This window comes from Lepisma saccharinum, chromosome 13, assembly GCF_977018435.1.
Source record: "Lepisma saccharinum chromosome 13, izLepSacc3.1, whole genome shotgun sequence".
Taxonomy (NCBI): domain Eukaryota; kingdom Metazoa; phylum Arthropoda; class Insecta; order Zygentoma; family Lepismatidae; genus Lepisma; species Lepisma saccharinum.
Window position 1 is genome coordinate 83,205,546 of NC_139241.1, and position 12,637 is coordinate 83,218,182.

The 12,637-nt window shown below is 40.2% G+C and overlaps 1 protein-coding gene across 1 annotated transcript in view; it reads right to left on the bottom strand.

Moving 5' to 3' along the window:
• The window catches only part of LOC145997473 (terminal nucleotidyltransferase 5C), a 135,649-nt gene extending 127,673 nt beyond the window's left edge, over positions 1-7,976 (bottom strand). The window contains exon 1 of the mRNA XM_083134555.1: positions 7,354-7,976. Within this exon, the coding sequence (XP_082990681.1) occupies positions 7,354-7,692 (339 nt within the window). The 5' untranslated portion in view covers positions 7,693-7,976. The remainder of the gene's footprint in view (positions 1-7,353) is intronic.
• Positions 7,977-12,637: the final 4,661 nt, after the last annotated feature.

A 12,637-nucleotide genomic window follows, 5' to 3' on the forward strand; every position in this document is an offset into this window, starting at 1 on the left:
AACTCCTAAGAAATCAGGTTGCCAACTCATAAGAAATCATGTAGCCAACTTATAAGAAATCAGGTTGCCAACTCATAAGAAATCAGGTTAGCAACTCATAAGAAATCAGGTTGCCAACCCATAAGAAATCAGGTTGCCAACCCATAAGAAATCAGGTTGCTAACCCATAAGAAATCAGGTTGCCAACCCATAAGAAATCAGGTTGCCAACCCATAAGAAATCAGGTTGCCAACTCCAGAATCAGCATCATCATCTCACTAATATGAATAATATTATTTACAATTTCGGATCGATTTTTCTCCTGTATTTTATTCTCTAGACTTCGGGCTTCGCAGACAGCGTAGCTAGCATAGAAGATACGCTCCTGTTTCAGCTACATACTTTATGATCAACAGGTCTATAAGAACAGAAACGGATGATATATCTTGATATCCAAATTAAAGTCGAAATATTTGTATTTTCATGTATTACGCCGCTTCTCTCTCTCTCTCTCTCTTCTTTATCATTTCTCTCCTTCCTCCTTCCATCCTCTCTTATTGTTTTCTTCTCTATCTTCTTTCTCCCTCCCTCTTTTCTTCCCTGTACTATCTCCTCTCTTCCCTTTCTCTCCATTCCTCTCTCTTTAATTCTCTCTTCTCTTTCACTTCACTCTCATTTTCTCTCCTCCGTAGAACAGTGTGTATCCATCAAAATAACAAATCCAAAATTCTTGGCTTTTTCATGACATTTTCTTTACCTTTTTTTGTTTTGTTTTTCTGAGCCTTTATTTCTTCGACCTCTACTTAGATAAAGATAGAAATGAGCAATTTAGAAGAAAAAAATATTTAATTAAAAAAAACAACCTACCAAAAGGTAAGATGAAAACTGAAGCTGTATTTAACAAGAGAATTCGACTTGCATCATCTATTAATGCATCCTAGACTATGTTTTGCAGACTAGCGAGGCTGTGGCGCCTGGACACACAGCCAGCATAATCTTATGTGTTGTCGTCGTCCCTATATATTTGTGATCACCCCTTCATCCATCTTATCTTACCTTCATTCATCCTCATCTTCGCGATTAGTCAAAGGGGCAGAAAAGTGAAGCAAAATAAACTAAATTAATCAATCAAGACTTTGGGACAGCAAAAATATTGACCACAAATATAAATTTCTTGACTTGTTATAGACTTTCTTGACTACCCTGGATAATCACGACGATGAGGATAAAATAACGATCAGACAATACTAATGGAGAGACACTTGGCCACACATACGGCGGGACTCGAACCCGCAACCGTCAATCGCAAAATAGTGAGCCGAGGCCAATGCCGCTTCGGAAATGGGAAATTTTTGCTCCTGCAGCTGGCAACACTGAATCACGTGGAACGTTAAAAATACCCTGTGATTCAAGCTCGAATTTCTTCGACCCAGAATTGAAATAAGCAGGAGGCGATTTCTGCGTCAATAAGGAGGAAGAAAAGATAAAATTAGGAACTCACAATATGTTACAACGTGGGGGCAAACAGTTGGCCCGCGTGCAGCATTTCAGAATTGAAAAATACTTCGTTCCTAATAAGATTCACTGGGTATAAGAGTTCCCATGATTCAACAGGGCAATAAACTCTTGCATTTCCGGAAATGGACTTCTGATCGTTTTCCTGTGAAAATAATGCACCATAGGGAAGACAGGGATTGTGACGGTGCATTCGGGACCACTGAGGTAAAGAAATTTAAAATGTTGCGACATCTAACATTGGGAAAATAAAATAAAATATTTGCTAAACGTTTTGCATTAATTGTAATTAGTGCAATTATCAAGTTACAACGCATTTTGGGATCAAAGGTGGTACACAAAAATGGTACTTCGGTGTTAAAATGACTAATATAATCCTAAATTTGATTTAAAAACTATGTTTATTACACAAAATAAACATTTACTTTCTAATAGCACATTTACGTTTAGTAATCAAGAGCATTAAATTTATTTCTGCGTAAAGGAGCCAATTTTTGGTTCTCGCAAAATCATTCGAACTTCAGAAAGTGTTCTGTTGTCACATAAAATTTATTTCGAATTCTGTAGCACCATCATTTCGTGCCAAATATTGTAAGGGAAAAGCACCTCACACCTTTCAAAAATACGAAAAAATAGCATCACAAAGCATTATTTCACATTTCGTGTTTCCGTCAAAAACGAAATGTGCATGTCTCCATAATGATAATTATATTATTATCAAACAAGAATTTCGAGGTTGTACTTTTCGCGCGTTGTCCTTTTCGCTCTAATTCCTTTCGCGCGTTGTCCTTTTCGCTTAATCCGGTTTCCGATTTTGGTTTCGCGCATAATCCGTTTCGCGGTTATTCCACACAGGAAAATGTCAAAAACACCGAAAAAACCAATATTACATGTACTTCCCCCATAGGCGCCAACTCCATAGGGCTTGGGGGGGGGGGGGGGCCTCGAGCCACCCCAATGTTAACGATGTGGGAGCAGAGCCCCTCAAATAATTTTGCTCAAGAGTATCTAATGTATTAGTTTGCTTCTCTTGTAAAGTTTACTGTGAATTGTGAAACATGAACTTAACTTTAAATACGCATTTGAAATGTTCTGTTCTTGAACTTTCCTAAACCGCGGACCCCCTTCAGAGATCATTCCCCACAGTTGAAGAACCAATGTCTAGACCATGAACTTTGGGGGGCTGAGACCGCTAAACCATCAACTTTGGGGGGGGGGGGGCTATGACCAGATACAGCAAAACACATGACTTATAACTATATACTAAGTATATAATTGTGAGTATTGTTAACATTTTTACTAAAAAGAGTTTCAAAAGACGATGTGCATGAACTAGGGTAGTGTCGGGCTACAAATGGCTCTCACATGACATTCAGAACGAGATCATTGATACATTAGGGAGATCTGTTTTGCGCTCCGTGGTAGCAGATATTAAAAGTCTGGAATATTTAGCTATTATGGTTGACGAAACTTGTGACATATTCATCCGTGGACAATTGACATTCGAACTGTAAATGAAAATTTTAATATTTCTGAGGAATTCATGGGCTTTTACGAGATTCCGAACACTGAGGCCCAATACTTAGAAAAGGGAAGGAGGGAGTCATTCATTAATTTATTTCAATGATCAGAGCCCCCCCCCAAATAATTTTTTGACAAGTCGGCGCCCCTGACCTCCCCCCCATGTTCAGTATCGATACATATTTCGATTAGATCGATTCTGCAGCAAATAGATATAATATGCGATTTCGACTTGGAATTGATGTATCGTGCAACACATCCCTATTCAGTGCACATATCTTGTGGTACAGTCACCACGTGTCTACTTAGTAACCACTTACCACGTACACACTAAGAGTCGTTACATAATGCGGTTATGCAACCCATCTATAACTAATGTGCTTGCACTTATGGCAATTTTGGTACGACTTGCATGTGGCAGTTTTCTTGTTTGATGTCGAAGTTCTTCCACGATGAACTCTAATAGCGACAAGCACGATGGATGATGATTTCATAAAATCCACGGTGGGATATTGACACATGAACGTTGGTTCGTTGATTTGGTGTTCTAAGTCCACTTTATGCACAGGAAGGCTAATCGGGACTGGACCTACAGTTTAAAGTGGAATCCGAACCACTTGCGCCTCCACCGGGTATCGAACCCGGGACCTCTTCATTACAAGGCGACGACGCTACCACTGCGCCATCAGGGAGGCGCCAAACATGGACGTGTCTCTGTGGGGGGGGGGGGGGCAAATAAGGCATTTTTCCCCCTCCCAGAACAGTGCTGCCATCTGATAGACGCAGTTTGCAACCATGAGAACGGACGAACCTCCATTCCACGTACTACACCCTGGACTGCAATTAGGAGACTAACGAGGCTCTGGTGTCTGAACCTGCAGCCGGTACAATCCTCTGTAGGACATGTGTTTTGTCGTCCGTACATGTCTGTGATTGTCCATTAATCTGTCTCATCACATCACCATTCATCGCCATCGTCGCGATTAGCCACAAGTGACAGAAAAACGACGTAAAATACCCCAAATCACACATATTATATGCTCCATAATACCATACACAAAATCCATATTTTGGGCTAAAACCGCCACAAAGAGCGGTTACCTGTAAGGTTTTCTCACTTAATTTTGGCGCCTCGACTACAAGCAACACTCAAACTAAAATTAAGACAATTAAGTGTCTGGGGTCAGAAACGACCCCTAACAGAGTCCGAGGTTCAAGTTCTTTCCGATCACTAATTTGAATCTTTTACGTCATAAATAGTAATATGTCAAAAGCTTGTGTAATGTCAATATTTTCCTGACATTGACAACACCTTTAAAATTAAAATAAATCAACAAGAAATTATTTGTTAACTGTAAACAAACTTACATGATTAAAAAATAATTCAGTTCTGGTGAACAATTAATAAAATAAACTGGTTCTGATGAGCATTTACTAAAGGAATTTAGTGCTGGGGAACAAATAATACAGGAATATGGTCCTGTTTAATAGTTCTAAAAGGTTTTAGTTTAGTGCACAATCACTATAAGAATTTTGTTGTAGTTAAAAATTGAGAGAAGAATTTGGTTCTGGTTAGCAATTAGGAAAAAAATAAATAATTCGAAAACAATTTAGTTTTGGTGAACAATTACTGAAATACTTTGGTTCTGTTCAACAATTAATAAAATCTGGTTCTGGTAAACTATTAATAATATAATTTGGTTCTGTTGAACAATTAATAAAAAACCTGGTTCTGTTGAACAATTAATAAAATCTGGTTCTGGTAAACAATTAATAAAATAATCTTGTTCTGTTGAACAATTAATAAAATTTGGTTTTGGTAAACGATTAATAAAATAATTTGGTTTTGGTAAACAATTAAATAAATAATTTTGTTCTGTTGAACAATTAATAAAATCTGGTTTTGGTAAACGATTAATAAAAGAATTTGATTTTGGTAAACAATTAATAAAAGAATTTTGTTCTGTTGAACAATTCATAAAATCTGGTTCTGGAAACAATTAATAAAATAATTTGGTTCTGTTGAACAATAAATAAAATCTGGTTCTGGTAAACAATTAATAAAAACCTGGTTCTGTTGAAGGTAAAAATCTGATAATCTGATATTCCCCGGACACCTATAACATTTGTACTTACCTATCGGCTTCGCGGAACATTCTTTAACGTGTATTCACGTTTTTTTTATGAAAGTAATTGAATTTTTTTATTTTTTATTTTTTAAAGTGTTTTTGTAACTGAAGAACGTACGTTTCCGCAAATGGTTTGTGGGGCTATGTGTCAATGGTTCGTATGCGAGAATAGTGTGTGGGGCTACGCTAACCTACCCTTACCGGAAATGGTTCATGGGGCTATGCGTCAGTGGTTGAATTTCCGATATGAAACATTCCCACATCACACAAAATACCTTCCAGATGTTAGACAATGCTACAGGAACTTATTACCGTAAGTAGTTTCTTCTGTAAAAATTAGGAAATCTGTCCGGGGAATATCAGATTAGTACCATAAAAGGTTGTTCTGTTGAACAATTAATAAAATCTGGTTCTGGTAAACGATTAATAATATAATTTGGTTATGTTGAACAATTAATAAAAACCTAGTTCTGTTGAACAATTAATAAAAAAACCTGGTTCTGGTGAACAATTAATAAAAAAACTGGTTCTGTTGAACAATTTAAAATCTGGTTCTGGTAAACAATAAAAAAACCTGGTTCTGTTGAACAATTAATAAAATGTTAAAATGGTAAAGAACTGATAAAAAAATGGTTATGATGAAGAATTGTGTTTGTTGATCATGTAAACAAACGTTTGGTTAGGGGGAAACTATTTTCTGGTAATACCAAATAAACTTTTTCTCTTTGTGTTGAAAAGAGAATTACTGAAATAATTAATTTATGAGCCATAATTTGTGCTTAAATTTTATGTACATTTCTTCATTTTATGATAACTGATAATAATTAATTAACTCAAAAAGATTAAAGGCTATTTACATTACAAAGTCACCAAAATATAATTTGGGGTAAATTGGACCGCAGGTATAGTTTATGTCTTTTAAAGTGTCTAGTACAGTGGGATCCATGAGTATTACCGTGTAAATTGTCCATCACCATGTTCGTGCACTTTATTTGACCCAATAAGAGCTTCAAGAATTAAAAGAAAACTCAAAACAAGCTGTTGACAACTTCTGCACCAGAATACATAAAAATCCATATCTTAAAAACACAGGATGTGAAAAGAAATTAATGAAAATAGTCATGGACAATTTGCCGAACATTACTAGTGGATCCCACTGTACAAGGGCTAAAGTTAAAATATAATCACCCCCTCCGTAAATATGTTCATCTAAGATGGAAAAATTTTAAAATTTCAAGGTGTTGGCCAGAGTAATTTTCTGGGGGGACTCATACCGGCAAGGGGTGGTTGCATACCCATTGTTTTAGCACCGGCGTAAGAGCTAAGTGGAGGGGGGGGGTGCTCTCCTAGGGCTGAGGCACTAAGTTTCGAACGAAAATAAAAGGAAAATAATGAATAACGCAGGCTCCGTGATTAAAACCAATCAGCTTTCAGATAAATAAATCCAATAAACAATGTTTCTCCCACCTCTGCCAATAGGGACGCTTCATTCGTTGTTTTTTTCCCTTAATGTTATTTTATCACTTCACCATTCATACTCTTAACTGACGACACCGAAAAGGAAGGGCAAAACAGTACGCCCCCACTAGATAAAAACCGCTATTTTTGGCGGTTTTTGCCCAAAATAAGGATTTTCTTGATTTCGATAATTTTACTCCGTTTTGTGCTCCTTTTGCCTAATCGCGACGATGAGGATGAGTGAAATGAAATGGATGAAGTGACTCAAAGAACACGCAAGACCAGGACGGGATTCGAACTCAGGACCCCTGGTGTCGTAGCGCGATATGGTATTGGTAAGGGGCTTGAGTTTGGATCGGATAATGGGACGTGTGGAAATAGTCTCACTGTTGACGCGCCCACAATTTTAATGTTAAAACATTGAAACGTACGTGCCGTAGCTACGTCACAACGACAATGAACCACTGACCTACCTTAATAAACCCACCTTGCCGCAAAAAAGAACAAACAGATACCAATATTCATGCACAAACCGCTATAATTATCACAACGAATCACCTACTGAATTCATCCCCAAGGCACAGAAACAGTGGCGTGCCCAAAAAGGGGTTGGCGGTGTCAAAACCCCCTTTTGGCCCAAAAATCGTACAAAAATCGCCAAAGGCAGGAAAATATGGCAAGTATAAGAGCCCCCTTTTTCGAAAACACTGGGCACGCCACTGCACACAAAGAATACATAACAAGCACTGACCTGCATCAAAGGCAACCCGACCTTCTTGGTCGCTTCTTTCACACCACCCTCCTTGCTGTCCTCCACGTAGGGTTGGTCAACTGCACGAGCCGAATCACATTCTTTATCAGACCGCACGCCGATCACACTAGCGTCATTCGAAGGTTTCCGGTTTGTATCTTCCATAATTTTGCTTCCTGTCGATTTGTCACTCTTCGCCGCCACGTTTCTGGAGGTTCCAGGTTTGGTTCTTGGGTTGGCAAGGGCGCCGTTCGGTTTACTCCAAGTACTTTTGTCGTTGCTTGTACTTGCGACCTTCTTGCTGTTCTTCGCTTCAGGCTGTGTGGCGTTTTTATCCATTCTCGCTGTGTCCACTCACTTTTTCGGTTCTTCTGATAATCTTCCTGTGTGCGTTCTGCTTCGTTGATGCAAAAAAACGTTCCTTGTTGCTTTTTCGTTACAGCGAACCGGCCGATGCTTCTAGTAGTGAGTGAGTTAGGCGCGGAGTGTGACTTGTCGCGAGAACAATTTCGGTTGAACTTATCTCGAATTCGGAACGTTTGATACGGGAATTTTATTTCCGCTACTTAACAGCACAGGAAGGTTTGTCTAGAGCTGGCCGCGTTCGCTCGCCACACTATCGCTTACCGGCAAACCTAGAGACACAGCTGCCAACCAGTGTTGCCACAATCTGAGGGCAAAATATCCCTTTGCAAGTGGCAAAATTTCCCTGTCCCCCAATTTTTTCCCTTCACCTCAAGAAATCATATAAGAATAGTAGTAACACGACTAATAATAATACACGTAATAATAATAATAACAATAAATAATAGTCTAATGATGATAACAATAGCAATAGTACTTTCGATGGTCCACATACTGAAAAATGTTAAAACACATCCTCATCATTGAGTTGATTTGGTGTTTCAAGTCCACTAATCGGGACTGGTCCTACAGTTTAAAGTGGGATCCGAAGCAATGTGTGCCTCCACCGGGTATCGTTACCACTACGCCATCGGGGAGGCCCGAGGTTACCAGAAACTCATCATGTACATATACATGCTTATAGCGAACCTTTCATTTTTTTTTCTACCGGGCCAGTTGTCCAGGTTCGAACCCTGGTCATGACTGTACAGTTGTGTTTATTCCATCACAAATTTCAAAGTTCATCATTCATCCTCGTCGGCGCTATTAACCAAAGGTGTAGAAAAGCGACGTAAAATGAACACACATTCAAAGGAGCACAAATAAAAAGTAGCATATTTATAGATATGAAGCTGGCATCTAATATATCCTGAACAAATGTTGTCTTGTCGTCTTCGAATTTCCCTTCACGTGGCAACACTGCTGCCAACGAACCCCTTCTCCTTCGACAACAGCTCCCCTTCCCCTCCCACCATCTACTCTACGCTAAAAAGACGTGGATCTGCAAACGCAAAGTGCGCAAGCGTTTGCTTCAACAAGTGACGCACGGGATCTGTCTCCTGCTGCACCGTCCTTGTGGCTTTGTAACGTTACAATTTCCTCCCCCCGTATCGTTATTAAAACGCACATCGAGTGTGGATTTTCAGCTCAATTTGAGGAAACTGACGTTTTCTCGGTGAGATAAATACGTCGACCGTCCTCTCCAAGACAGCGCTTGCACGGTGGAGACCTGTACAGGTCACGTGACACGACCAGCTGTTCCTACCTTCCCAGACCTTCTTTTCAGGTCTTGAAGGCTTTGGTTCTGTCGCACCTACAAATCTTCGTTCGACCAGCTTTTGTGAGGTTTGAAACGCTTGTAGTCATGCAGAGAGCTTGTGTTTATATTCCTAAAGACTTACGTAGTAATAAAACTAAATAATAAAAATGGGCTTGACTGATTTGGTCTATTTTACTTCACTTTTCGTTTTCTGTCACTTTTGGCTAATCGCGGAGATGAGGATAAATGATGAGATGACAAGGATGAAGAGATAATCACAAAACATAAGGACAGCACACAATACGATTACCCACGCAGGATTGTACTGGCCGTAGATCCAGACGCCAGACCCTCACTAGACTGCAAATTGATGTCCAGGTGTACTACATGGAAGTGAGGTTGACATTATGGTGATTTAAACTAAATAATAACGTTATAGGTTCGAGTCTTTGAGTGTCAGCGTCAATTTCACTCATTTCATGCGCATCGTCACGATTATCCTACAGAGCGATAAAGAAACAGGGATAAGGAAGGGCGAGGAAAGGGGAGTAGAAGAGAGGGGGGAGTTGAGATTGAGTTTTGTTTCAAAGTCCACTTTATGCACAGAGAGGCTGGTATTAAAATTATATCTTAGACGTTGTAAATATTAAGTAAAAGAAAGCAACTTTAGTTTGAATCATTGGCGTAGCTAGGTATGAGCTCAGCGGGGCCGTGTCCCTCCCAGATTTGGATAGATAAAATAGAAATATCGTTCAATTTATTGAGAATGTTTGCAAAGTACTTTCTGGCACATAAAGTACTGATCTTGAAACTCATGTTTCATTATGTAGGATAACATTTCAGTTTGAGTGTAGCTTGTAGTGGTGACCTTTATGCACAAAGGAGGACCTACAGTTTGTTGTTGATGATTTGGTGTTTTAAGTCCACTTTATGCACAGTAAGGCTAATCGGGACTGGACCTACAGTTTAAAGTGGAATCCGAACCACTTGTGCCTCCACCGGGTATCGAACCCGGGAACCCTTGATTGCAAGGCGACGACGCTACCACTGCGCCATCGGGGAGACCGACCTACAGTTTAAAGTGGGGTCCGAACCGAATCACTACGTGCCTCCACCGAGTATCGAACCCGGAACCCGTTGATTACAATGCGAAGACGATAACGGATAGGCTATTCGAATTTCAAGGGATAATCCGTATATCCGAATATTCGTGTAATTCGGATAGTGCAGATTTGATGAACTTTTTTTTTTTTTTAGAAAATCGCAGTGAAACACGAACGTGGCGAATAAAAGAATATGTGGATAGCCCGCAAAACAGATAAACGTTAAAACTATCCGAATAATGCACACATTCAGATATTTGATATCGAACCCGTGACTCCTTGTTTACGGCATCAGGAGGACCTGTACGCCTTCAATAGTCTGTGGCAGTCAGGCGGACCCCTTTACCGCTCCTCTCCAAAGGAAACTTCCAGAAGCTTCTATCGAACATAGAACCGAAGTGTTGCCAGCTACGATTCATAAAATGAACCCAAACCAATGTTCTGGAAGATTCCTGAGGATAAACTGTCAGTGTTGCCAACTGCAATACATGAAATAAATCCATATATACATGCCGTTTATTTTTTGAGAGCAGATGAAACTATCAGTTCCAACGGTGCTAGAGAACTAGTATATGCAACGAACTGCCACCCCCGTGGCGGAGTGGTTAGAACATCGCGTCGCGACGCCAGGGAATCCCGGGTTCGAATTCCTGCCTGGGCATGGGTGTTTGTAAGTGTACATTCATCAATTTTATCATATCAGCACCATCTTCGCAATTAGCCAATAGTGGCACAAGAGTGAAGTAAAAGAAAGTAAATCAAATCATACATCAATTACAGCAACGAACTGCAAAAATGTTAATGATTTAGAAATTGACATTTCAGCGTATGGAGGGGGTACAGAGACGATACTTTGCATTGCCTCGTTTTCGTTTCTGTCTGCCTTCCAGGGTTCGATACCCGATGGAGGCACATTTCACAGTGGTTCGGATCCCACTTTAAACTGTAGGTCCTGTCCCGATTAGACTTACTGTGCATACAGTAGACTTATACCACAAACTCAAACACTCAATCGTCTCTGTCTGAAACTGCGAGTCTGGTTCTCATTTTAGTTCACTTTATGCACAGATGGGCTAATTGGGACTTGACCTACAGTTTAAATTGGGATCCGATCCACTATATGTGCCTCCACCGGGAATCGAACGCGGGACCCCTTGATTACAAGGCGACGACGTTACTACTATGCCATCGGGGACGCCTGACATACGGTTTAAAGTTAGTTGTGAACCACTATGAGCCTTCACCGGGTACCGAACCTGGGACCCTTTGATTACACGGGACATCGTTACCACAACACCGTCATTGAGGTCCAGAAAATATAACTTTACATATAACTGATTCATTAGTTTGGTTTATTTTACTTCGCTTCTCTGCCACTTTAGACTAATCGCGAAATGAGTGATGATGTGATGAAATGCATGAAGGGGCAGTGACAAAGAACATCCACGCCTGGAATCGAACCCAGGACCCCTGCTGTAGTAGCGTGCTGTGCTGACCACTAGAGCACGGAGGTCATCACTTACCTATTCAATCAATCAAGTATATGTCTGCTTGGCATGAAGAAGTTGCAAGTTATATAAATTTAGTTTAAGTAGTTTTGAAAAATCGCACCAAACGATATCGACAGATTCGGAAGTTCCTGTTTTCCCTAACGTTGGAGATATCTCACATGAGTTTGCACCACTGCACGGAGGCAGATGACGATCGATACACATTCAACCAACGCACTTTCTGAGCTATTCCTGGCAACGTGCCCAGTGCGTGGGAGTCTCGTGTATGAATGATGAGCCGACAGCGATTGTAGAGCGCCCTGGTGGCAAAACTGCGGAAGTAAATTGGACATTTTTACGGCCACCCCATTACGCCCACGTTTTCCTCGGCAGGAGTTATGAGGTTCAAACTCCGTTCCACCAGAGAGTGTTTGCTTTCAAGGAAAAGTTCAAAGAGCAACGTGGAGAAGTTCAAACGTTGTTAATAGCTAGTTACCAACCTGGAAACAAAGGGTGGAGTTGAAACAAGTTTCCGCTACAGGGTGTGCAGCAAGTACACTGTCTTCAGTCTAGATGCCCAACTGTGGACACCCGCCAGACCCGTAGATAGAATTGATCTCCAGGGGGGCTCATGAGTTATCGGGGGGGGGGGGGGGGTTGTAAACCAAGTCCAATTTTCAAAAATTCAACAGTATTAAAAGAAGGTAAATTATGTGGGGTAGAGGGTCATTAAGTTATATGAAATTTAGAAATATCATACAAATAGTACATTTTTTTTATATATCTTTTAAAACATCATTTTTTTGAAGTGTTGACTGCTACTGAATTCATCCCTTACTGCACACTCCATACTACTTTGATGATACAGATATTTATATCACACAAGGAAAAGTGCACAATATTCAATTATAGTGCCTACTGTACATTCCACCCCCGGCGGAAGCAATGAAACTCCCCTTCGCTCCGAAAACTTGGGAGCTGTTCCTGTTGACCTTTGACACAGATGCGGATGACATCAAAGTCACAGA